The 27114-nt window shown below is 48.6% G+C and overlaps 4 protein-coding genes across 4 annotated transcripts; 2 read left to right on the forward strand and 2 right to left on the reverse strand.

Moving 5' to 3' along the window:
- The first annotated feature begins 3152 nt into the window (after window positions 1-3152).
- Window positions 3153-10980, forward strand: LOC127292489 (uncharacterized). The gene is made up of 4 exons (XM_051321900.2): window positions 3153-3336; window positions 3455-3556; window positions 10334-10491; window positions 10661-10980. The coding sequence occupies exons 1-4, from the start codon at window positions 3162-3164 to the stop codon at window positions 10766-10768; spliced, it is 543 nt and encodes a 180-aa protein (XP_051177860.1). The 5' UTR covers window positions 3153-3161; the 3' UTR covers window positions 10769-10980.
- Window positions 7425-10054, reverse strand: LOC127292488 (uncharacterized). Its single transcript, XM_051321899.2, has one exon. The coding sequence runs from the start codon at window positions 9600-9602 to the stop codon at window positions 7425-7427; it is 2178 nt and encodes a 725-aa protein (XP_051177859.1). The 5' UTR covers window positions 9603-10054.
- A 557-nt stretch (window positions 10981-11537) lies between the features above and the next one.
- LOC139838938 (uncharacterized) lies at window positions 11538-12179 on the reverse strand. The gene has a single exon (XM_071828954.1). The coding sequence runs from the start codon at window positions 12177-12179 to the stop codon at window positions 11538-11540; it is 642 nt and encodes a 213-aa protein (XP_071685055.1).
- A 361-nt stretch (window positions 12180-12540) lies between these two features.
- On the forward strand, window positions 12541-16000 carry LOC127292490 (subtilisin-like protease SBT3.9). Its single transcript, XM_051321901.2, has 10 exons — window positions 12541-12658; window positions 12766-12857; window positions 12945-13042; window positions 13133-13297; window positions 13398-14011; window positions 14276-14343; window positions 14442-14708; window positions 14795-14912; window positions 15048-15219; window positions 15309-16000. Exons 1-10 carry the CDS (start codon window positions 12581-12583, stop codon window positions 15845-15847), a joined length of 2211 nt encoding a protein of 736 aa, XP_051177861.2. The 5' UTR covers window positions 12541-12580; the 3' UTR covers window positions 15848-16000.
- Window positions 16001-27114: the final 11114 nt, after the last annotated feature.

Consider the following 27114-nt stretch of genomic DNA (forward strand, 5'->3'; position numbering starts at 1 on the left):
AATCTCGGAGAACTTCGGGGGCTACTGTTGTGGGTATACTTTATGGGTATATCAACGGCGTGGCCTAGATCCGGCAAGCCCGGGTGGCCCATAGTTGGTGGTGAGGCATGTGGCCCATCGGGCGGCCCAGTTGCTGTAGATCATGAAGGATGAGGTCCAGTCCAGGAACAGGAAGCCGGATCCTAACCAACCTGCGAAGGAAGCCGGATCCGTTGAGGCCCATGAAGTATCCGGATCCAGCACGTACTTGGAGGAAGGTGGATCCTTGACGTACACGGCAAGACTGTGTACCGTAGTTAGGCAACTTGTATTCCGGCTAGGACTCTCCGTGTAAACCCTAGATCCGTGCGCCTTTATAAGCCGGATCCCGGGAGCCCTAGAGGCACAACCACAATTCATTGTAACAACGCGAAAGCGCCAAGATAATTCCAGACAAGCAGCAGTAGGCCCTGTCATCGTGCATGTGTTCCGAAGCTGGGTAACTCGCGTACCACCGTCCCGTGTGCACTCCGCCCTATGGCCCCTACTTCTTCTCCCCCTCGTGAGGATCCCTCCTCCGAGGTACCGTCGATTAGGCAACGACACTACACGAGGAACGGAAAATAAGGAAGGCGAACAAGCCACAAAGGTGGACAACATCTAGGGTGGAGGAAGAAAGGGAGCACCAACTTGTGGAGCGGGGCATTCGTCGCCTCCACCCTTGGTCATCGGCCCGATGGGAAATCCTAGGCCGCCCACCTGCCCTTCCCACTGGCCTAAGGTGGCACTAGGTCAGTTCCCCTTGGGGCCTTAGCAGCCCCTACATGGGCCATGGAGAGGCCAACCCTTTAGGGCTGCCATCCTGGGGCCTTAAGAATGTGGGAGAAAACCTACATAGGCTCCAAAATAGGCCCAAGCGGCCAGCCTAGGAGGCTGGGTGTTCACCCATCCTCCCAGCAGTAAGACACTTCATACGAAGGTCAAAACCCCAAATTTTCTCTCACATAATTTCCCGAAACTCTTCTAATATAATGACATCGAAACATTTTGAAGCTACCATAACACTTCCAATAATGTTTCTCTCTCATATTTAGTTCTAGAAGAATTCAGTGTACCTCTAGAAATATTCGGAAAACACAGAAAATGACTCTAATACTTCACCCAAACTATTTCGATGACGCTGGAACTATTCCAGACATTGTCTTAACCCCATACTATGTTTATAAAAATGCATCAAGTACTATAAAGAACAAAGAACACTTCGTCGTGTGACCCTGACATGCCCAATCACTCACAAACATGATTCTGAAACTCTTTCAGATCAATAATTAATAGCGGGCAAAGGTCCATAATAGCTCTTGTTCATGGTTGAGTAACCTTTTGTGATATATTATAGTATCAATCCCATTGCTTTGTGATATCATGAATACCCGAGGTGATACTTTGGTATCCTGCTGGTTCAACTCTTGATCACTATATCATTAAGCTCGATTCTGTGTTATTCTCTTTCTCATGCCGTACTTTTATGTCCTTGTAATTCACATTACAAAGTGTTTGGCCAAACAATTGGGTGACATCGTAATACTGAGATGGGCGCTGAGTATATCTCTCCTTATACCGGAGGAGCAATTCTCACTCTTGAGTCACCAAGTCGCCAGACATTCTTTTCAACATATAGACTTGTGATGGTAACCAATACATGCCTTTCGGAATGAGATCTCTTGATGATCTCATGGTATAAGGATTCATTTTATAAGATTACACATTGATAGTACTATTAATAAGGAATAGCGTCTCATAGTATATCCGATAAAACTACATTGGTTCAGTACCATTGTTCTTCTTAACAATCTACTCCCAGTGCTGTTAGTATTTCCCATACTCATGATCACGAAAACATGATCATGAAACAACATATGAGCTAGTCCTAGAGGCGGAACTAGGAACACTTGTTTGTTTATTCTTACACATGTGCTCATGAGTTTTCCTTCGAATATCATATTCAAGATACAAAGCGGTTATAACGTTAACATATTAGAATAAAATTAATCACAAAACTTGGAGTCATAATAATGAATACTTTATTATTGCCTTTAGGGAATGACTCCTTCAATAAATCCACATAGTACCTTTCAGAATATCAGCAATTATCATCTTGCAGTCTCATGCAACATGGATATCTGAAAGATTGAGATCTTCAGTGAGAGCCAAGGCTTCTTTACATGCAATCATCTCCAACATAGCTGGATCTAAAATCCCAAATATCAATATTGTTGATTGATCTTTGCCATACCTACCGGAGCTAGCAACCATGTTACACGTTCTCTACCACAAAATTTCTGTTGGACCTTCGGGGTTGGGGGTTTGGTCACATATTTTAGTTCCTTTAGGTAGGAGTTTATGAAGGCATGGGTGGACAACGAACTCGGGAATATGTATTCATGGATGGCTTACCTCCATACAATCCAAATTGTTGACAAAGTGAACTGAAACTCTTGTAAATTGATTATGTGGCAATGTCTCTATCATCTCGAACAACCATAGTCTTTCATTCGTCTCTCCATTTGAAACCATGTACTGCACCATAAATTCATCTGACAAAGCCCACACACAACGAGCCATGTTGCACTCCATGATTAAGTGTCTCCAAGATTCAACATTTCGAGAAAAAACTATGGGGCTTACTGGTTAGTACATGTAAATTTGTACTAAACAACCAGAGTTTGAGACTCACCACCTCCTTTATAAAATACAACGGTTGTTCCTCCTAGTGTTGGTTTCATCTTTTTAAGATTCGATGTTTCCACATAGAGAGCAATTGCTCGTCGTGCTCATGTTGCGATGTTCCAACACATATGCTTTCGACAATAAGAGTTGGGCTAGTCTCCATAAGAAAACTCTAAAAACATCTATGTCTGTCCATTTTTCCTCGATTTTGTCTACATACATGAAAGTATCTAGACAAAATCGAGATAATTAATTTATAGGACATAGGGAGTAAAAAAAACTCCTAAAACTGAAGACCTCCAACTCCAACCCGGCCAAAAGTAAGCCCAGCCAGATAAAAAAAACTAAGGTCAGGTCGTGCACTCAATTACAACGCACGGCCCAATGACGCCCACATAGGCACATACACAGCCAACAACGTTTCCTTCTGTGATTTGACCGGGCCCACCACCTGAATGAACCACACGACTCGTGTCCACCTGCCGGTCAGTGTAGTCGCGACACCGCAGAGCGCAGAGCTTCGCTCTACAGCGATGGCGACCAACCGCCGCCTCCGCGGCCTGCTCCTCCTCGCCGCGGCGCTCGTGCTCACCGCCTCCACCTCCTCCGCCGCCGATTTCCATTACTGCAGTGAGTGCTCTGAGACATCATCTCGCCGTTAAACCGTCCCCGTGTCGAGGTTCAGCGAATCGTCTCCGTGCGCCCGATGCGACCTTACTTTTTTCTGTTGGTTTGGTTTTTGCTGTAGATAAGGGGCGCCGCTACCCGGTGAAGGTGAGCGGGGTGGAGATCGTCCCCGACCCCGTCGTTCGCGGCCAGCCCGCTACCTTCAAGATCTCCGCCTCCACGGGTGAGAATTGATCGACTTATCTGCCGTGAATTCGGTGCGATTGGGCTTGTGAATTATGACCCTTTGTGCGGTGTGCCAACAAATTGGGATGCCGAGCAACTAGCATCTGTTTGGGCGGCCGGTTTGAGAAGTGCCTCCGGGTGCGTGTGCGCGCGCGTTGGAGTGCGTTGTGATCAAAATGGTACCGATGCATTTTGCCCATGGGATCGAATTATAAATTATTGTCCTGCTGAAGGTTTCGAAGCCTGTTCGTGTAACTTATCTATGACTTACTCCTGCGTGCTGTAGCATTTGGGCCATGAATTCGAGTCTTGCGAAGGCCATACTATGAGGTGTTACTTTACTACATATTTCTGTCAGACTACTTTGGAAAACTCAACTGGTACTGCCATTCTATTTGCACTGGGAAGTTTTGAATCTGGAACACCTTATATTTGTCCGTTGAAAGTTGCAATAACGAGTGCACATGCCTTGCCTCCATGAATTCCCTTTGTTTATTGATGCTTGTATTTGAGTTTACAGAGGGCCATAAGCTCCTTAATTGTCTACCGAAATGGTTAATATCATCATATGCCTCCATATAATTTGTTCTGACAGCAAAGCAGTGAATGAATTTATGCAGTAAGATTCAACAGTTGTTTTCCCATGTCTATGTAGAATTATTTCTCCAACCCTCTATCTCAAGAAATCGCAAAGTGGTTAATTATTTCCATTTAATAGCAAATGGAGTACTAGCATGTGCTTCCACTTCATAAATTCCACTTCATACTACCATGGTCACGAGAGCTCACATATTGAAGCTAATATGTGGATGATCGCAGGAGCGAGAGCACTGCGCAGGTTACCTCTTGATGCCAGGCCTCTTGACGCCTGAAGTGCACCTCCTGTGCATATAGCCTAGTTTAGCTCAGTTTTGCCCTTTTCTTCAGTCCTGTTTTCATATTCGTTTAGTTTGCTTTTTTCTATCCCCTTTAACCGTCGTTGTGAGCTGTACTTGCGCCATGTCGGTGCCTTCTCCTAATACAAATGTCACACGATTTGGTGCGTGTTTGTTAGGTACCCACTACTGTCTCTGGATTATAGCAACGATAAACAGTGGCAATATCTGATTACAACTGAATTGGGGATAGAAAAGGGTTCCTAGTCTAGCGAGGAGACAAACTCCCGCAGCCGCCGTTCTTCAGCCTTGATCCCGAGGATGACCGCTTCCTTGTGGTGCTTTGGTATAAGTAGATGGAAGCGTTGTTCTCACTGCACCCAGTCTGGGCCGGTGTGTCTCATGTTTGGCTGTACGAGCCTCTTGGGCCTCTGGCGTTGCCTGGCGACGCCTGTGTCCGCATCCATGCCCGGTAGGTCTCTGACATCCCCTCCTCCTTGAGTACCGGCTTGTCCCCAAGCCGGTGCTGCCGGAAATCGCTGCTGCAACTCCAGCTTGTCCTCCCATGTTATATCGTCGGTGTCAGAGTGAGACCACTGAACTTGCACTTGTTCACGCCGGCCTGATGATGCTTTCTTCCATCGTTGTGCAAGGATCTTCACAGGAATTGCAAGGACATCAGTAGGGATAGGAAGAGTAGTTGCAGGTGTTGTACCTGGGAGTAATGCCTTTCTCAATTGGGAGACATGAAACACAGGATGAATCCTGGAATCAGCTGGCAATTGTATTTCATAAGCAGTAGGATTGATGACCCGGCTGATAGTGTAAGGGCCAAAATATTTGAATGCGAGCTTGTGGTGCGCCCGAGGAGCAACCGATGATTGGACGTAGGGCTGTAGCTTGATGAAGACAGCATCACCTGCTACAAACTGGCGGTCAGTGCGCTTTTTATCTGCCTGTTTCTTCATCTGCTGCCTGGCATAATTCAAATTGTGCTTCAACAATTGCTGCATCAACTGACGTTCCTCGAGCCATTCCTTCACAGATGGTACTGGACAAGTAGAGATGGCATCTATGCCCCAGTGCCGTGGCTCATGACCATAAAGAGCAACAAACGGTGATGTTTGGAGTGCTGAATGTGGACTAGTGTTATACCAGAACTCTGCGAGAGAGAGGAACTGACTCCAACGTCTTGGGCAAGCATGAGCAAAGCATCTTAGATAGCTTTCAAGGCACTGGTTAACACGCTCAGATTGTCCGTCTGTTTCTGGGTGATAGGCAGAACTCATGCGCAGCTCGCTGCCGAGTGTGGAGAACAAAGCCTTCCAAAACTTGCTGGTGAAAATGGGATCGCGATCGGAGATCATCACCTTTGGAAGGCTGTGCAGCTTGAAGACATTGTCGACGTAGGCCATGGCAACCTTTGCTGCGGAGAAGGGATGATGCAATGGAATAAAGTGGGCATATCGTGTAAATTTATCCACCACCACCATAATGCAGTTAGCTGAACCCGAAGTAGGGAGGCCCTCGATGAAGTCCATCGTGACCATCTGCCATGCACCATCTGGGGTGGGCAATGGTTGCAACAACCCTGGATAGTTGATACGCTCGGGTTTGGATTGTTGGCACACTAAGCAGGTTTGAACAAATTCTTTGATGTGTTGTTTCATCTTTGGCCAAGCAAAGAGACTACGGATGCGCTTGTATGTGACCGGGAACCCTGAGTGGCCTCCGATGGCACTGGAGTGAAATGCTTGAAGGATTTTTTGCTGTAGAGGTACAGATCCACCCAACCAGATGCGATTTCTGAAGTATAGAATGCCTTGCTGAACTGAGAATCGTTGTTTACTGTCAGGACCATCTTGAAGTTTGGAAATTAGTTGAGTAGCATGGGCATTGGTGGCATAACTGCCGCGCACATCGTCCAACCATGCTGGCTGACATTCAGTAATTGCTGTCACAGCAAGTGAAGAATCATGAGTGCGTCTTGACAAGGCATCAGCGGCACGGTTCTCCACTCCCTTGCGATAGCACAACTTGTATTGCAGACCCAATAATTTTGTGAAAGCCTTGTGCTGCCACTTAGTCGTGAGTCGCTGATCCTCAAGGTGTACCAAGCTTTTTTGATCAGTTCTTATGATAAACTCTTTGTTCTGCAGGTAGGGTCTCCATTGTTCAATTGCCATGAGTACCGCCAAGCATTCTTTCTCATAAGTTGAGAGTCCCCGATTCTTAGGTCCTAAAGGTTTACTCATGTAAGCAATTGGGTGGCCATCTTGTTGAAGAACTGCTCCTACTCCGGTATCACATGCATCTGTGTCAATGGTGAAGGTTTTTGAGAAGTCCGGAAGCTTAAGTACTGGCGCTTCGACTAGCTTTGCTTTGAGGACCTGAAATGCTATTGCTGTGTCATTTGTCCACACAAATGGAGCATTCTTCTTCAGTAGGTTGAACAAGGGACGAGCTATAATACCAAAATGTTGCACAAATTTACGGTAATAACCGGCGAGACCCAGAAAACTGCGAACATCTTTACTGTTTTGCGGGACAGGCCAGTTTTTCACCTTGTTGATTTTCTCAGGATCAGAGGAAACGCCCTTGGAATTGATGACATGACCCAGATAGCTGATCTGCTGCTGTCCAAATGAGCACTTTATCAGCTTGACCTGCCAATTATCTCTGCGGAGTAACTGAAGTACTGCACCCAAATGTTCCCGATGTTCAGACAATGTCTTGCTATAGACGAGGATGTCGTCGAAGAAGACAACGACACATCGGCGCAGTAATGGTCGTAGAGTCGCATTCATAGCTCCGAGGAAAGTTGCCGGGGCACCAGCAAGGCCAAAGGGCATCACCTTGTACTCCCAGTGGCCCGAGTGGGTTTGGAAAGCTGTTTTAAACTCCTCTCCCTCTGCGAGTCTGATTTGGTGGTATCCGGCACGGAGATCCATCTTGGAGAACCATTGTGCACCCGTGAGTTCATCGATGAGTTCATCTATAATTGGCACTGGGTACTTGCTCACGACTTGTCATCGAATTCAGTGCGCGGTAATCGACACACAAACGCCACGTGCCGTCTTTCTTCTTGACAAGTATTGCCGGCGACGAGAACTGACTAGTGCTGTGTTGTATAATCCCAGATTCGAACAGCTCTTTCACTTGACGTTCGATCTCCGTCTTCAGTTCAGGTTTGTGGCGATAAGCGCGTATGTTTACTGGTTGTGCACCCGGCATCAGAGGAATGCGGTGGTCACAAGCCCGCCTAGGAGGCAGATCAGTTGGTTCAGCAAAAACATCCAGGAACTGGTCAATGATTGCTTGAATGTCTGGTGGTGTAATTTCTTCAATTTGAACCTCACCATCAAGAGCGCATATGTGTATGAGATGGGCCACAGAGCCCTGACGGCAAATGTTGCTCAATTCAGTCACTGATATCGCAGAGCACTGGACGCTGTTGTGATGATGGCCTTGTAGATGAATGGCACCACTAGTAGTCTGAATCGTCAACGTCTTCAGTATCCAATCTATATCAGGATTGTGCTGCTCCAGCCAATCCATACCTAGGATTGCGTCGAAGGATCCCAATGGCAGAATCTTCAGGTCCGTGTTGAACTGATGATTGTTTGCAGTCCATGGGCACTGTGGAATGTATGCAGCACAGTGGTGTTGTGTGCCATCAGCCACGTTTACTCTGCAGGGTTGAAGGAGTGGTTGTACTCCTTGCATGGTATCGGCCAGAGATTGATTAATAAATGAAGCTGAACTACCAGAGTCAACTAAGATCAGAATCTCCTTGTCCTCTACAAATGCTTGCAATTGAATTACTCCTGGAGTATTTGCTGATGGGCCGGTGAGAGCATGAATTGAAATTGAACACACAGTTTCAGAAGTTTCAGTTTTTGCTTCTGCAGTTTCATAGCCAGTGAGTTCATCTGGAGAAAACAAAGCAAATAATTCTTCGACCACATGGAGCTGGACTGTGGCTGGACAGACATGTTCTTTGTTCCATTTCTCGCCACACTTATAACAGAGCCCTTTCGCTCGACGAAATGCCCTCAAAGCTGTGATGCGCTCATCAGTTGTGGCTCGAGCAGCCTCAATGCCACGCTGGTCATCTGACCGAGAAGGTGGCCGTGACATACCAGAGTATTGTTGTGTTGGCAGGGCCTTCATAGGCAATTTGAGGTACCGCTGATCAGAATACCGATTAGGAGAAACTGGCTCGCCTTCAGACACCTCTTCTTGAAGTAGTGCTAGGGAACAAGCAGTGTCCAAATCTGCTGGTCTCTGAATCATGACAACCGACCTGATGTCTGGCCTCAGACCCTCGATGAAGCGAGTAAGAAAGTAAAATGGATGAGTATCTTCGGCATATGACATCAAGTGATTCATAAGAACATCAAATCTCTCAATGTAATCTGCTACTGTTGTTATTTGCTTAATGGCATAAAATTGACGGATGAGGAGTTGATGCCTATCTCTACCAAAACGAGTACATATCAGAGATGTAAATGAAGTCCAATCTAAGCCATGCAACCGTTTATGAACTGCCTGGAGCCAGATGCCTGCTGCCCCCTTGAAGTGCAAGGTTGACATCGGCACCCAGTAGGATTCATGTGTGGCAAACATGTGAAAATATTGCTCCGCTAGTGTTTTCCAGAGATTAGGGTTTTCACCCGTGAATTGAGGAAACATCATAGCAGGTGCAGATGGCCCCATGGCAGTCATCAATTGATTTGTGACCAAACTGGGATCGCTAGAATTAGCAGTTTGTGGGAACTCGAGCGAAGGCATACCCGTGACCGGGAGTTCCGGCGATGAAACGCCGTTCATCACCGGAGAACCCCCGGGAGAAGTGACGACGCGGTGGCCAGCGGGCCCGTGGAACTCCCCTTCCGGGTGTGGAGGGGAATTGGCGGCGAGATGGGGCGCCGCCGTTCCATCATCGCTCGAGGACGCCGACCGAGCGCGTTGGAGCTCCGACACAGCGCCTTGAAGATGGGCGAGGCGCGCCTCCAGACCAGGGCGCCAATCCACCAGATCTCGGAGTTGGGTGGATTGCGCCGCGAGTTGCTGCGATATCCCGTGCTGGGTCGCGACGATCGAGTCCGCGCGGGTGTTGGCGTTGAGCTCCATCCGATCCAGGTACTCGCGGAGAGAGGGATCCATCGCTTCGAGGAGGCGCCGACGATCCTCGGTGCGCTTTCGTGTTTCCAGGCTTGCGTGGTGACGAACACCGATAGACTTTGCGGTGGATTTGGATCGGAACTGACTAATCTGATACCAGATGTTAGGTACCCACTACTGTCTCTGGATTATAGCAACGATAAACAGTGGCAATATCTGATTACAACTGAATTGGGGATAGAAAAGGGTTCCTAGTCTAGCGAGGAGACAAACTCCCGCAGCCGCCGTTCTTCAGCCTTGATCCCGAGGATGACCGCTTCCTTGTGGTGCTTTGGTATAAGTAGATGGAAGCGTTGTTCTCACTGCACCCAGTCTGGGCCGGTGTGTCTCCTGTTTGGCTGTACGAGCCTCTTGGGCCTCTGGCGTTGCCTGGCGACGCCTGTGTCCGCATCCATGCCCGGTAGGTCTCTGACAGTGTTCGAGAAAAAAGAGGGTTCGCATTTTGAGACTTTTAGGATCTGGCAGGAGAGTTGATGTTACTATTTATTTTTCTAGGCGTTGTTTATGTTATATTTTCAAATGAATTGTAGATTATGTTTGTCTGTTGGGTGTAGATTTCTGGATCTGCTACCAGTATCTACATTCTACACACAATTAATGTGACATTTTTCACTTAGATTGAGCATTAGTTTCTATGAACCACAATGTTTTTTCTAGCTGATTCTTTCCTCGAGTCCTCATGGTACTTTATGACTATTGTTGATACATGGCAGATAAAAGCATCATGAAAGGGAAGCTGGTGGTAGATGTCACATACTTCATCTTCCACGTCCATTCAGAGACTCACGACTTCTGCTCCGGGACTCCTTGTCCCGCATCCGGTGAATTCGTGCTAGCCAGCGAACAGACTCTACCATCTTTCACCCCACCAGTAAGCATACCTGCAGTTCACATTCACTTTTGGTGCTGAGTTTGTCCAGATATTTTTTTCCTTGAAGTGTTTGGTAGACGAGACGCTCGATAGGTGGTCTCGTTGATCCTCGAGACTTGCTGCTTTAAGATCACATCCTGACGTTTTGTGTTGCAATTTGCTGCTTCAGGGTTCTTACAGTCTCCAAATGAAGCTGCTGGGAGAGAATAACGAGGAACTGACCTGCATCTCGTTCGGGTTCAGCATCGGGTTCATTGCCCCTGTGGCCATTATCTGAAACGGAGCCTTAGTTGCAAAAAAAAAAAAAGCGCACATGGTACACGGGTATATGTGTATAACTATGTATGTATCTGCAGAACAAACTCTGAATCCCCCTTAGCACTCCTGAATCGCCTGCGGTCACCCAGGAGGCAGGCTTGTCCTGGGGTCTCCAGATCCCATTCACTTGACTTTGACAATGGTTTAGAGATGTGATCATGCTATACTGCATCGGCCATGTCCGCGGGATTGTCGAGCCAGGGCATGCAGAAGCTAAAGCGGCCATCATCCTTACCCGAGCTGAGAACTTAGCAGATATTATGGTAGGCATCCGATTGTTTGTCTGTCGTCCACAGGCTGCGGCGGACTCAAATGGACATGTCTTCCCTTAGTTCCATGGGCATGGTGATCGTTGATATCACGGTAGTCTTCTTTTTCAGTTGTTACTACCATATTACTCGTGTGCCGAGGGATTCGCCCCGTGTGGTGTTGCTCCTGAGAGTATCCTCAAACACTTTTCAATGATGCTATGAATTAATAAAGTGTTTGACGTCGTCACAAACGGAAAAGGCATTTGAAGAGTCTGAGCAGCCAAACTGGTCTTTAGCCGTGGAATGTTTCAATGAGTTCAAACTCCAAAGTCTGCCGACTATATTTTCGGATGTCAACTTTTTTTTTTTTTTGAAGCAAGAGGCAAAAGCTTTGCCTTTTATATTGATATAGAAGGAGCAAACATGACATGGCCTAGGCCGAAACAGAAACAAAAAGAAAAAGGCACCGCCAAAACCCTAAGAGGATACTACCGCTAGATGTTTTGCGCCAGCCGCGATCCAGTTTGCGGCCTCGTCCTTTATTTTCTGCATTAGCGCCATTGGCGTGGAAGCCTTGTTGTTGAAAACCCTAGCGTTTCGCTCCTTCCAGATCTCCCACCCGACCAGGATGACTGCGGTCTGGAGTCCTTTGCGAGAAGTCGACGGAGAAGCGGCGATTGCATGCCAGTACTGGAGGACAGTGTCCCTACCACTGCCCAGGTCGTTTAGCAGCGAGGGGCAATGTAGCCAGGAAGCGGTCTGCTGCCAGATTCTTTTGGAGTAGCGGCATTCGAAGAGGATGTGCCTGGCGGTCTCCGGTTGGCATCTGCAAAGCTGACAGTTTGGCTGATGCGGCCAACCTCGGATGGCGAGGCGGTCCGAGGTCCACAGCCGGTTTTGAACCGCAAGCCAAGCGAAGAAGCGACATTTTGGCGGCACCCACGCCTTCCAGACAATCTGCTTGAAGGAGCAGGACGTGGCCCCCTGGAACTGAGCTTTGTAAGCCGACCCAGCAGAATATATACCATCTGCAGTGAGGGTCCAGGAGATCGCGTCCGGTGTCCCAGGAAGGAGGGCAACATTCTGCAGCATGCACCAAAGGGTGATGAACTGTGTCATGTGCTCGACGGTGAAGGAGGTTACAGCTACATCCGAAATCCATCTGTTTCGGATGTCAACTTTGCTACGTATTACCTACCGACGCGTATTTTCTGCCTGATGGAGCAAGCAGAACCTTTGTTTCGAAGTTGATCAGCTGATTACATCAGAAAACTTAATACTAATTCTATCCGACTTGGTACCATTAGTTGTTTACTCATTGCGGACCAGATCAGACCAAGTTGCTTCTTCCTTGACACAAAACGCCTGGTGCTTTCTATGGACGTTGATCTAGTCCTTCGTTCTCACTGCGTCTTTCACCTAACAACACGCTTGCTACTAGAGCTGCTACTATATATACATACAAACCGTGCATGCAAACAACAGAACACAAGAACATAACAGTCTTCACGAAATCAGACATGGGTTTGAGAACAGGATTATGCTGTGCTCTGCTACTGGTGACGCTGCTGCCTCTTTCAGCTAATGCGTCGAGCAAAGTAAGATGCTCCCTCTTTGTTCAGAAGACTTAACTTTGTATTGTTTCTGCATTAAGTGGGCTTGTTCTGATACCGTTTCTTGGCGACTTATTGCACCATAATCTCAGCTCTACATAGTGTATATGGGGGATAAGAAACATGACGATCCATCTGTGGTCACCGCGTCACACCATGACGTACTGACCTCTGTTCTTGGGAGGTACCAGCCTGTACTAGTTCATGTTAATTACGAATTGTTACCACGCAACATAAGCAACTGCTAACATATTGCTTTTGTCTGCAACAGCAAGGATGAAGCCGTGAAGTCGATAGTTTACAGTTACAAGCACGGGTTTTCTGGGTTCGCTGCAATGCTGACTGAATCTCAAGCCGAGACACTAGCAAGTAAGTAGCAGTTGTCATTTGTCAATCCTGAGATGGGACTTCCTTGCTTGGATGATCGACGTAAACTAATTCAGCACATTCCGAATGTAGAATTCCCTGAAGTCGTCACCGTGAAGCCAAACACTTTTCATGAAGAGCACACAACTCGGAGCTGGGATTTCCTTGGCGTTGACAACTACCAATCACCTCAGCAATCGGGACTCCTCCAAAAATCAAAGTACGGTGAAGATGTAATCGTCGGTGTCATCGATTCAGGTTTGCATTCCTATCTCAAGCTAAAATCCATATAACATGAGAAAACCCAACGATTGTGCAGCAACTGAACCCATGTGTATGCATGATTCTGTTAAAACAGGCATATGGCCTGAATCACGAAGCTTTGACGATAATGGGTATGGTCCTGTGCCGGCACGGTGGAAAGGGAAGTGCCAGACCGGCCAGGCGTTCAACGCCACGAGTTGCAACAGAAAGATCATCGGCGCGCGGTGGTACGGCCGTGGCATCGATGCTGAGGTGCTCAAGAAGAACTATAACTCGCCGAGGGACCTCAGCGGCCACGGCACGCATGTCGCCTCGACTATCGCCGGCGTGGAGGTGGGAGGCGTGAGCTACGGGGGCCTAGGCACCGGCGTGGCACGTGGTGGGGCGCCGCGTGCGCGACTGGGTATCTACAAGGTGTGTTGGGTGGGCGGGAGTTGCCCTGACGCAGCGATCCTCGCGGCCATCGACGATGCTATACACGACGGCGTGGACATCTTGTCGCTCTCGGTGGGAGCGGCCAGTCATGAGATACCCGGGACGTTACATGCTGTGCAGAGAGGGATCTCGGTCGTGTTCGCCGGTGGTAACGATGGCCCTGTGCCGCAGACGGTGACGAATGCTGTGCCGTGGGTCACCACGGTGGCTGCTAGCACGATTGACCGGGCTTTCCCCACTCTGATATCACTCGGGAACAAAGAAAAGTTGGTGGTAAGTACAACAAACAATATTTTTTCTATTATTATTACTTAATGTCTGCGACTGATAGTCCCAGGGACGATCAAGTGGCATGGCTATGATGCACTCTAGCGTGTACAACTAATTCATCATATAGTTTTGACAACTTAACTAAGGTCGTTGAAACTAGCAACAAATATATTTATCTTAAAGAAGGACAAATATCTTTAGCTCGCCCTTGAAGCTTCCCTTAATCTTTTATTGGCTCCTTAACGTGTGCTTGCTTTTCAAACACAGGGGCAATCTCTTCAGTATAATGCATCTGCGATCAGCAGCGACTTTAAGGACCTTGTTTATGCGGGGAGGTAATGAGACAAGGCAGTCACTTGGCCACGCTCATTTTGTAGTTAATCACCACTTCGACATCCTGAACTAGTATATTCAATTTGAAAATTTTGTGCAGCTGCGACGCGGAGTCAGTGGCATCGAGCAACGTCACCGGCAAAATCGTCCTGTGCTATGCACCAGCGAATGCGAAATCCACGCCGCCCCGGGTAGCACTTCCGAATGCCATCAATCTTACCGTCACTGCCGGTGCAAAGGGCCTCATCTTTGCACAGTACACTTCCAACCTCCTCGATATCCTGGCTAGATGCGAAGGCATTATGCCATGCGTTCTGGTGGATTTTGAGATCGCACAAAGACTTTGGTCGTATTGGGACATCACAGGGTGAGAGCTTAGCTATCACGTGTTCTTATGCAGGATGAACGTTTTCTCTTCTTTCTCCAAGTATTCATGTATATCCTGTGTCATAGGAATCCGGTGGTGAAAGTCTCGCCCACCATAACCGTTGTTGGAAACGGGGTGCTGTCGCCGAGGGTTGCCTCATTCTCGTCGAGAGGGCCAAGCCCCCTGTTCCCGGGCATACTCAAGGTATATATCAACATCATAACATGCTTACTTGGGATTATATACATAATATTCAAAATGTGATATCTGCAAACAGTTTGCTTGCGAAATCGTTATCTAGCCTCTAAGACTTAATCGTATATCTGTATGTTTGCACAGCCTGATGTGACTGCACCTGGAGTCAGCATCTTGGCAGCCGAGCGTGGCTCCTATGTGTTCAAATCCGGCACATCCATGGCGTGCCCACATGTCTCAGCGATCACCGCGCTGCTCAAGTCGGTTCATCCTGATTGGTCGCCTGCCATGATCAAGTCCGCCATTGTCACCACAGGTTAGCACTAAGAGCATACCAAAAGTTTTACCAAATGACTCACCGTAATTTATGACTAACTCACATCATTTCTTGGGATACCTTTGCAGCCTCAGTGACCGATCGTTTTGGTATGCCGATCCAAGCAGATAGTGTTCCGAGGAAACTAGCTGACCCCTTCGACTTTGGGGGTGGCCACATGAACCCGGACAAGGCTGTCGACCCTGGCTTGGTTTACGACGTGGATGTGAAGGAGTACAACAAATTCTTCAATTGTACCATTGGGTTGTTAGATGGTTGCGAGTCCCACCAACTCAACCTTAACATGCCATCAATCGCCGTGCCGGACCTCAAGAACCAGGTCACCGTGTGGCGCACTGTCACAAATGTCGGTCCAGTGGAAGCAACTTACCGAGCAGTTGTTGAAGCTCCGGCGGGGGTAGACGTGTCCGTGGAGCCATCCGTGATCAGTTTCAGCGCAGGTGGTAGTAGAAGCGTGACATTTAGCCTAACGTTTACGGCTAAGCAAAGAGTGCAAGGTGGGTACACATTTGGGAGTCTGACGTGGGCTGACCAAAGCGGGTACTCGGTGAGAGTTCCTATTGCTGTACGAACTGTGGTACAAGACTTCGTCGCAGATACATCTTAAATTCATCGGTTCTCTTCCCTCATTTGCATATTTGTCTAAGATAAGACTTGGCAAACAACTGAAATTGTATTTATTTGTTAGTATTGTTATTAGGAAATGTTCTAGATAATACAGTTCACGAGTATATATTTTTCTCAAGAGAGTGTTTTTTTACATGTATATCCTATCGTTTTGTCTTCTCGATCGCCCCCCTATGTTCAACTCCTAGTTCCGCTGCTGCCTCTATTTCCACAAGCTTCTCCACAATCTCCTTGGAAATACGACGGAGCTCCACATGCTCCTTGAAATCTCATGAGTTTCTCACGAAGGTGACGGGAACTTTCAGAAGGCATGAGATTTAAAAAAAAAAATTATGATGAAAATATATTTCACGATCACTCTAGTATTATCAATTTTGGTGTTATTCATCTTGGTAATTATTCACTAATGATGAAACATAGATGTTTGTTAGACATGAATTATAAAAGTATATAATTATATTATGGACTAAAGAGTAATATAAAACTATATAATATATAGAGAAATCACCTAGGAATAAAATCATGGACTCATTGTTCCCTAGAGCTACATGATGATTTGACGGTCATTCTGATGGCATGCACTTGCATCTCTTTGCCAAATTCAACGCAGAAATAGCATCATTAAAGTATGATCTACCACTGCATCATAGCGTAAATTGCATCTCTGCCAAATTCGGGGCATGCCATCCAATTAAATTTCAGATAAATCAAGCACCATAAGTCCATAACAAAGATGTTAAACTAATCTAGCATGAATATTGAATCCCAAATTTTAGAAAGATGGTAACTGAGAAAATATTATTTCCGGTATTTACAACTATAGATTTAAAACTACGATATGAGTATGAATATATTGAAGAGATGAGAAAAAACAGTTATTTTGTGCTCATGGAAAATACATATTTTTTGTTTGGAGCTCATGTCAAATAACACACAGGCACATTGTTGAATGTCGCTTTCTTTTCCCCTCTCCCCTCTCTCTCCGCCCGCCCACCTTGAGAGTCCCCCGCCGCCTCCCGGCTCCTCCCTCCCTCTTCTCCGGCGGCTCCGCCGGCTGGAGGCGGCGGGAGGGAGGAGGCCAGTCTGTACATAGTAGATCGAGGTGTAGTAGTTGTTGTGTATGGGCTTTGTCCCGGTTTGGCATGATGCCGGTGGAGACTAGGTGGCCATGGCTTGTGGGCAGCTCATGGCGGCCGGAGGAGGTTCTACCACAGTTCGTCAAGCTCCAGAGGATGGAGTTCCTGGTGAGCAGTGGTGCAGCCCCTCCCTCCACAAGAGTCAATAAAGCCCAGGACTGTGCCAAGCTTCAGATCTGTGCACCGTCTCCCTCTTCTCCGGCTGGCCGTGGTGGCGAGGGGAGAGGGCGTGGAGGTGCTGCGCCAGTTGCTGATTTTTGTTGGCAGCGGGGAGATGTGAGGTTTCTGCAGCGGAAGCTTCCAAGCGTCGGCGAGCTGTGCTGCCGCTACTTTTGGCCGAGGGGGCCGCTCCGCGCCTCTGGAGCTCTAGCTCCGAGGTTTCTTCTTCCTCCTGCAAGGGAGGATCTTGCGCGTCTGTTATCACCAGAATTTGACCGAGTCAGAGGTGGGCCACGATCAAGATTGGGCTTGAAGAAATATACATGGAAGAGTACGTGAACCGGCCTTATACACGAAGTTTGGGCTAGTTTGCCCTTGTATCTGTAAATATAGTAGGATACGTGTCGGTTAGTTAGAGTTTGGCTCGTGCACGGTTGGGATTATTCCCACGTTAGAAAGTCTACGGACTATAAATATGTATCTAGGGTTATCAAGAAAAACAACAATCACGTTCATCACAAACTAATCTTGGCGCATCACCGACCCCTTGTTTCGAGGGTTTCTTCCGGGTAAGCATCATGCTGCCTAGATCGCATCTTGCGATCTAGGCGGTATACGTTTATTCGTTGTTCATGCGTTGCTCGTACTGAAGCCTTTTTGATGGCGAGCAACGTAGTTATCATAGATGTGTTAGGGTTAGCATTGTTCTACCGTGCTACATGCTTCCGTCCATGCAACCCTTAGACGTCTAGCCGTCCTTACGCCTTTCTTAGGTGTAAGGGCGGCACCTTGCTTGATCTTTGTTTAGTAGATTCGATCCGTTATGGTTGCTCCTTGATTTTTCAAGGATTAGTTTAATATCTGCATAGTTAGGCCTTACAAACGGATTGAATGATCCAGTGGTACGTAGGGTGTAGTTTGCTAACCCTAGACAAGATGTTCCGGGGATCAACGTAACGTTGGTTTTTAGGCCTTGTCTAGGGTCGGTTTATTATCACCGTGCGTAGCTGCCAGGCTCAATCACGAGTAGGATGTTCCGATTATGTGGTGAAAACCCTAAATCGTCGTAGGTCGTTTTAGCTACATATTGATCGAGCAGGACCACCATGCAATCGTAAACCCTATACGAGTCATGGGTGGATCGGCTCCTTGAGCCGATTCACGGGACAACCTGAGAGCCGATCGAGGCTCGTATTTAATGTTTACGTGTATGCCATGCAGGAAACTTAGCGAAGCAAATCCATCACCTTCCCGATCGGTATAGATTGTGGCACGCCTGCTGCACCAGCATCGGGACGTGTGTACCAGGAGCTTTGCGGGCCGTCGCTCGGAGGGACCAGGGCCAGCCGCAGCCCTAAGGTTGTTCCCGGCTCTTCGTGTTGCCAGCTGTAGCTCGCCGGTGGGTTTCGGATGCCAACACATTCTGGCACGTGCAGTGGGACAGTCTTCGACATCAACTGCATCGCCATCTACATCTGAGATGGCGGAAGGTACTCCAGTCACGTACGAGGATCTGCCCGAGGAGCTCAAGAAGAAGTACGACGATGTCAAAGCTATCCTCGAAGCCGACCTCATCGGCTCTTTCCACAGGACCCGCTCGCACGACATCAGGTGGAGAGGGTTCACACCTGAAGGCGCGCTCGATGGAGTGGACCTATCCACCCCTTCGGAAGAACGCACCAGGTCCTTGCGTCAGGAGATCAATTTCATGGTGGCTCATTCGCTACACCGCCATTCTGAGAGCCTGGTGAACACTTTGGAGCGTGTCGCCCTTCGGGTGCTCCATGAAATCTTGAGGCATCAGTACTCTCCGTCAGGACCTGCTCTAGGGACTCACCAAGGAGAGCTGCCACTCCAGAGCCGACCACCGCTGCCGTTCGCGCTGGCAGCACCAGAGGTGCCGAGTACACCGGCATTCGTCGTCTACAAGATCGGTGGCGATCCTAGCGACTACCAGTTCTTGTATGAGGCGCCTAAGGAGATCCCTCACGGATACACGTGCACATACGTGCAGCGACAGAATCGGGCACTCACGAACCAGGCTGCAACAGCAGGGACTTCCGGAACAGCAGGAGGAGCCTCTGGATCAGATCTTGAGAAGCAGACGTGGCTAACTAAGTATGCCACTCCGACGCACGTCCAGAGCTCAACTCCTGCAGCTAGCTCAGATCTTGAGAAGCAAGCGTGGCTAGCTAAGTATGCCACGCCAGCGAATCTTCAGAGCTCCACTCCTGCAGCTAGCACTGCGGATCAGATCAGCACGATCTTGAGAGACCAGTTCGGCATGGTGCTGAAAAGGAGGGCAATCGGCTATTCCAAGCCATACCCCAACGACTACGATTTGATCCCACTACCACCCAAATATCGGCTCCCTGAATTCTCCAAGTTTAGTGGGTCAGATGGCTCCAGCTCTATCGAGCATGTAAGCCGATATTTGGCGCAGCTGGGCACGATCTCAGCTGCAGATGCACTACGCGTGAGGTTCTTTGCACAGTCCCTCACAGGATCGGCTTTTGGGTGATACACATCACTGCCACCAGACTCGATCCGGACTTGGAAGCAGTTGGAGGAACAATTCCACATGCAGTATCACTCAGAAGCTTCCGAGGCTGGCATTGCTGATCTAGCCCAAGTACGACAGAAGCGCGGGGAAACAGTGTCAGAGTACATCCAGCGCTTCAGGACCGTAAGGAACCGATGTTATTCGGCTCGTTTGACTGAAAAGGAAGCAGTCGAATTGGCAGTGGTGGGTCTCGCATCACCCATCAAGGATATGGCTTCCCAAACAGACTACCCTTCACTGGCGCACATGGTTCAGAAGCTGTCATTATATGAACAGCGCCACCCAGAGCTGTACCAGGACAAATTCAAGCGTGCAGTAGTCCTGGTTGAAACAGAGGAAGATGAAGGGTCTGCGGGAGATCAAGAGGTAGCAGTGGCTGAGTGGACTCGGGGGGCAACCCCCGTGTCCTGCAAATGGGTTAAGCCACAAGGACCGCCCAGAGGGTTTGATTTTGACGTAACGAAAGCTGAGCAAATTTTTGACCTCTTACTTAAGGAGAAGCAGCTGAAGTTACCCGAAGGCCTCAAAATCCCCACGGTACAGGAGCTGAACGGAAAGCCATACTGCAAATGGCATAACATGTTCTCCCATACCACCAACGACTGCAGGGTGTGGCGTCAGCAGATCCAAATGGCGATAGAACAAAGACGTCTAATTTTCAACCAGTACGCCATGAAAGTCGACACACACCCCTTCCCCGCCGTTAACACGGTGGAATACGCTTACCCCGAAGGGTGCCAGCCAGGTTTCTCGTTAAGCATTAACATGGTCGAGCCTGGGCACTACTCTGGTAAGGACGAAGGCGAGAGCAGCCGCTCTCGTAGCAAGGACAAAGAGGAAGCCGCTCCACGCGATCGGCTCCGGCACGATGGCAAACGCTACATCACAGAGGGAGAAGTGAGGAATGTGCGATATCAACGACCTCTCTCTGATCATCTCCTCAACAAATATGTAAGTCAGTACGACCAACGCCGGCGGTACAACAGCGACGATGAAAGGGATCGTCTAGCTAGCAGGGATGCCAGGAGACATCGTCGGCATGATCGCGATGAGGAGAGATACGAGCGCCGTGCCAAGGAAAGGTCAAGAGAACAAGACGACGTGGATAAGCACTGGGACTGTCCTTTCTTCAAACACTGCTGGGATTCAGGAATGAGCCGATTGCCTACAATCGGCAACTACCCAGAATGTAGACATAAGAAGAAGGGTGCAACAGACGTGTCAGTGTTCAAACGTCTTGGGCCTCTCCCATCTAGGAACAAGCAAACTGAGTCCTCTCGGGAAGAAGACCTCGAGGAGTTGGAAGATGACTATGAAGAAGAAGAGGACAAGTACCACCGGCCAAGGTGGTGCCCTGATGGACTCAGCCGTTCCCAAAAGCGTAGGGTTCAGCGACTGCGTGGCTTGGAGGAAGCCGAAAGGTTGTACCTACACACGTTAAGGAAGGCGCGGCCCGATCTGGCCGCGAAAATTCAACGAACCCTAGACGAAGAGGGACGACCACAAAAGATGGAGTGGCGCCCCAAGCAAAGGAAAGCCGATGATGAGACATCGGCTAGTACAAACATGGTGTTCATCCTTCCAGCGGAGTTTTGTGCTCCAGGATTAGACGAAGCACCTGTGGCACAACTTGACTGCGGCCCACGGCCGGTTATCTTTGAGAAGCCACGTGAAAGAAGCTACAGACACCTGAAGGCCCTGTACTTACGAGGTTATATCAATGGGCAGCCTGTCGATAGGATGCTGGTGGACACCGGAGCGGCGATCAACATCATGCCATACTCCAAGCTACGTCGGTTGGGACGCACTAGCTCGGATCTGATCAATACCAACGTTAATCGAGCGATTTCAACGGCCAAGCATCCGATGCACAAGATGTTACGAACGTGGATCTAACAAAGAGGGAGGAAAACCATCCCTACGACGTTTTTCATTGTCGACAGCAAGAGCACTTACGCTGTCCTGCTAGGGAGAGATTGGATCCACGCCAACTGTTGCATTCCATCTACGATGCACCAATGCCTAATCCAGTGGGATGGAGATGAAGTAGATGTCGTCCATGCAGACGATACAGCCGAGGTTTCAACGGCTGGCATGAACGTTTGGGCGACGGAAGGCCAAGAGCCACTCTCAGGCATCACTTTGGACGACTGCGAGTACATCGACGTGTCAAAAAATGGGGTGAGGCTGGTCTTATCCACTGGCCTGACCGTGTAACAGGAGCAAAGTCTATGAACGTACATGGGAAGGCCGATCCTTGTGATCGGCCCCAAAAAATAAAAAGTAATGATCTGGTCTCAACCATGTCACGTAGTCATAGTGAGGCACGAACAAGATGTAAACCTCTTTTGAGCAATGCAATCAAGATGGGGGCCGATTCCAGCAATCGGCCCATATTATCCTTGCCACACGTTTTCCCTGTGTTCAGTGTCGATCTAACAGGTGACGGAAAGCTAGGGTATGGGTTTACATCGGCTGATGAGCTAGAAGAAGTCGACATTGGTCCTGGGGATAAGCCACGACCAACCTTCATCAGCAAGAAGTTAGATCCACATCTCAGGAGCCAGATGATAGCTCTGTTAAAAGAGTACCCAGATTGCTTTGCATGGGATTACACAGAGATGCCTGGGTTAGACAGGAGCATTATTGAGCATCGGCTCCCTCTCAAGAAAGGATTTCGGCCATTCCAACAACGAGCACGTCAGATGAAGGCCGAAATTCTCGAAGAAGTCAAGAAAGAAATCGAGAAAATGTTAGCCGCCGGGTTCATCAGGCCATGCAGGTATGCTGAATGTATCTCCAGTATTGTACCTGTGGAGAAAAAGGACGGCCGATGGCGTGTGGCTATAGATTTCCGAGATCTCAACAGAGCCACTCCAAAGGATGAATATCCAATGCCTGTGGCAGAAACATTGATCAACGCAGCTGCTGGCCACAAGGTGTTGAGTTTCATGGATGGCAATGCCGGTTACAACCAGATTTTCATGGCCCCAGAAGATATACACAAGACTGCATTCCGAGTACCGGGATCAGTAGGCTTGTTCGAATATGTGGTCATGACTTTTGGTTTGAAGAATGCCGGTGCAACGTACCAACGAGCCATGAATTATATTTTTCATGATCTGATCGGTAAGTTGGTGGAAATCTACATCGACGACGTGGTGGTCAAGTCTGTCTCCATGGAAGGACACTTGGATGATTTGCGACGCATCCTAGACCGAACTCGGAAGTTCGGACTCAGAATGAATCCAAAGAAGTGTGCTTTTGGTGTGACGGCCGGTCAGTTCCTAGGTTTTCTTGTACATGAACGAGGGATTGAGATCGGCCTGAAAAGTCAGGAGGCAGTACGTACCATGCAGCCGCCTACCACGAAGAAGGAGCTCCAACGTCTGATCGGCAAGATCAATTTCGTCCGGCGATTCATCTCTAATCTCTCAGGACGAATTGAGCCGTTCATGGCGTTGGTCAAGATTAAATCTGATGACGAGTTTCACTGGGGGGCAGAACAGCAGCAGGCGTTTGATGAGATTAAGCGGTATCTAACAACACCGCCTGTGCTAGTTCCGCCTCAGCAGACAAAGCCGTTCTACATCTACCTATCAGTAGCTGACACGTCCATTGCTTCAGTGGTGGTGCAACTCTACGAGGGCGTTGAAAAGGTTGTGTTCTACCTCAGCAGGAGGATGTTGGATGCAGAGACAAGGTATCCTGAGGTCGAGAAGTTATGCCTCTGCCTGTTCTTCACCTGCACCAAGCTCCATCACATCCTTTTGACGGCAGAAATCATCGTCATATGCAAGTCAGACGTTGTCAAGCACATGCTGTCGGCTCCTGTTTTGAAAGGCCGACTTGGTAAGTGGATGTTTGCGTTATCGGAGTTTGATCTCCGGTATCAGCCCGCGAAAGCAGTCAAGGGACAAGCGTTGGCCGATCTCATAGCTGGACGGATCAATACTAATATAGCGGCACTATCTATACGTGCATGGGCTATGTTCTTTGATGGATCGGCTTGTGACGATGGTTGTGGCATCGGCATTCTGCTCGTGTCGCCTCGGGGGGCGACATACTCCTTCTCCATCAGATTATCTACCCCTTGCACAAACAATGTCGCTGAGTATGAGGCAGTACGCAAGGGACTGGAGTTGCTGCTGGAAGCCGGGGCAGAAGCGGTGGAGCTTTTTGGAGACTCGAAGTTGGTGATTTCCCAGCTCACGGACGAATACAAGTGCGAGAGTGAGTCGCTCTTCCCATATTGGATGGAATGTCGTGAGCTGATGACACTTTTTCGGTACATCAATTTCAATTGGGTCCCAAGATCTCAGAATACCGACGCCAATGATCTCGCGCAAATGGCGTCAGGGTACAAGGACATACCAGATGGGTCAGAAGTTCAGGTGCAGTTCCTGGAACAGGATGACTGGAGAGCCGATATCTTCAATTACTTGAAGGATTCGGCTCGGGGGGCACCTAAACGGATAAGATACAAGGCCATGAAATATGTCCTTATAGGAGATGACATGTTCTACAGGACGTTGGAAGGGTTACTACTCAAGTGCCTGGGACCAACTGAGTCTAATCGGCTCTTACATGAGGTGCACGAAGGCGCCTGTGGAACTCACCAATCGGCTCATAAGATGAAGTGGCTGATTAGAAGATCAGGGTTTTATTGGCCCACTATGCTTGAAGATTGCTTCAAGTATTACAAGGGATGCCAAGCGTGTCAGATGTTCGGGAAAATTCAGATGGTACCTGCATCGGCAATGAATCTCATCATCAAGCCTTGGCCATTCCGAGGTTGGGGCATGGATATGATCGGTAAAATCCATCCCGCGTCAAGCAAAGGCCACGAGTGGATCCTGGCCATTACAGATTACTTCACCAAATGGGTGGAGGTCGTCCCTATGAAGAAGGTAAAATCGGAAGATGTTATCAAATTTGTCAAAGAACACGTCATTCATAGGTTCGGGATTCCCCAAACAATCACGACCGATGGAGGTTCGGTCTTTATTTCTAAAGAATTCAGAAAATTCTGCGATGACATGGGGATTAAGCTGATCCGATCATCTCCATACTATGCTCAAGCCAACGGGCAAGCTGAAGCGTCTAATCAGAGCCTGATCAAGCTGATCAAGAGGAAGATTGACGAGAACCCTAGGGTTTGGCATGAGACACTGTCAGAAGCTTTGTGGGCCTACCGCATGTCATGCCATGGAGCCATAAAGACTTCGCCTTACCAGCTCGTCTATGGGCAGGAAGCCGTATTGCCTCGGGAAATTACGGCTGGATCAAGACGTGTCACGTTTCAGAATGATCTAACAGCTGAAGAATATGCAGCTCTGATGAGTGACACTATTGAGGATGCAACGGAACTTAGACTTTGGTCGTTGGAAAAGATTAAAGAGAATAAAGCCAGAGTAGCTCGTGCATACAATAAGAAGGTGAGACCAAAGGAGTTCCAAGTTGGTGATCTAGTATGGGAAGCAGTGTTGCCATTAGGAACCAAGGATAAAGCATATGGCAAATGGTCTCCTAATTGGCACGGTCCATACAAAGTCGTCCAGGTTTTGAAGGGTAATGCATACATGCTGGAGCAGCTGGACGGCGCTAAGTTCCCAGTAGCTGTCAATGGTCAACATCTCAAGAAATATTTCCCAAGCATGTGGGATGACCAGTAAAGGAAATATGGGGGCCGATTCATAAAATCGGCCAGTAAAAAAAAATATTTCCCAAGCATGTGGGATGACCAGTAAAGGAAATGTGGGGGCCGATTCATGAAATCGGCCAATAAAAAAAAATTTATATGCAAATCATAGCCGATGCGCAGGCATCGACTTGGGAAATATAGATATCAGTACAACCGATGCATGGACATCGACTTTAGAATAATGAAAAAGCTGATGCATTACCATCGACTCTAGACAGAACAAGCTCAATTGAGCAGGTTAACAGGTCAAGTTCAAGCCAGAGCCCATGACATTTGAGATGATTTTCTCGATTGGATTTGCTGAATCTGCGCGTTTGAGATCGGGAGACGGTGTGGACAACAATTGGATCTGTTGACCGTGTGAATAAGCAACTGTTATGGCCTTAAAGCATGTTTATGGCATAAGCCGATGCCCTGCCATCGGTTCTTTGTGCATCGACTTCGTTTGACAATCGGCATAATCGACAAAGAAGCAAAATTATTTGGGGAATATTTCTTCATTAATAAAGGATTTCTTACAAAGAAAGAGCCGATTGCTCAAGGAAGGAAGAACAAAAGAAAGGCCTATTGGCCGATTTACTACTACTGCTAGGCCTATGCTACTAGGTCCTAGTCTACGGGCCGTTGCTGCCCTCGTCGTCGTCGGAGCTCTCGTCGGCGCTGCTGCCGGCGGGCTCCTCGTCACTGCTCCAGCGGCCCCCAGGGGGGCCTCATCATCCTCATCGTCGACGTCGTCGTCGTCGTCGTCGTCTGACCCGGCGCGGAACCGCTTCGCCGGCGGGTGATCCTCGAGGGAGTCGGTGTCGTCGTCTTCCTCCTCCTCTTCCTCGGAGAAGGTGTACCCGTCCCAGGAGAACGAGTCATCCTCGCCCCCCGGTTCCAGTTCCCCATCGGCGAGGAACTGGAGCTCTTCGTCTCCGCTGGTCAAGGACTTGTCGTCCTCGGACCAAACGGAGGAGGCGTGGTCCTCCTGGTCCCACTCTTCTGGGGCGCGCCTGTTGTGCGCCCTCATCTGAGCAGCCACCGGGTCCCACTCCGGCGTCGGCTCACGAGATGAGGAAGAATCGAAGAAAACCGACGAGCTGGAGGAGGAAGAGGAGGAGTAGGATTGGGAGGAGAGATCTGATGAGGCGGAGGAGGAAGAGGAGGAAGACATTGCTCTGGATTGGGGTTTTTTGGGTGCCGATGGCTAGAACAGAGGAAGGGGATGAAGTGGCGAACTGTTCAGAGCGGTTAAATAAAGGGGATATAGTGGAGATTCAATGCCACAGCAGTTTCCGAGGAGGTGGTGCCCGAAAAGAAAAGAAAACAACGGTCAAATCACGCGGAGAAGTTGAGAAGGCAGGGCATCATGATGAAGGATACTGCGACGGTTTTGCTCTGCCACGACATGACCCGACGAAGAAAAAGCAGAGTGATTTTGGAATTATCAATTCCAAAACCAGGGGGGCATGTGTTATCACCAGAATTTGACCGAGTCAGAGGTGGGCCGCGATCAAGATTGGGCTTGAAGAAATATACATGGAAGAGTACGTGAACCGGCCTTATACACGAAGTTTGGGCTAGTTTGCCCTTGTATCTGTAAATATAGTAGGATACGTGTCGGTTAGTTAGAGTTTGGCTCATGCACGGTTGGGATTATTCCCACGTTAGAAAGTCTACGGACTATAAATATGTATCTAGGG

The sequence above is a fragment of the Lolium perenne genome, chromosome 4 (assembly GCF_019359855.2).
Source record: "Lolium perenne isolate Kyuss_39 chromosome 4, Kyuss_2.0, whole genome shotgun sequence".
Taxonomy (NCBI): domain Eukaryota; kingdom Viridiplantae; phylum Streptophyta; class Magnoliopsida; order Poales; family Poaceae; genus Lolium; species Lolium perenne.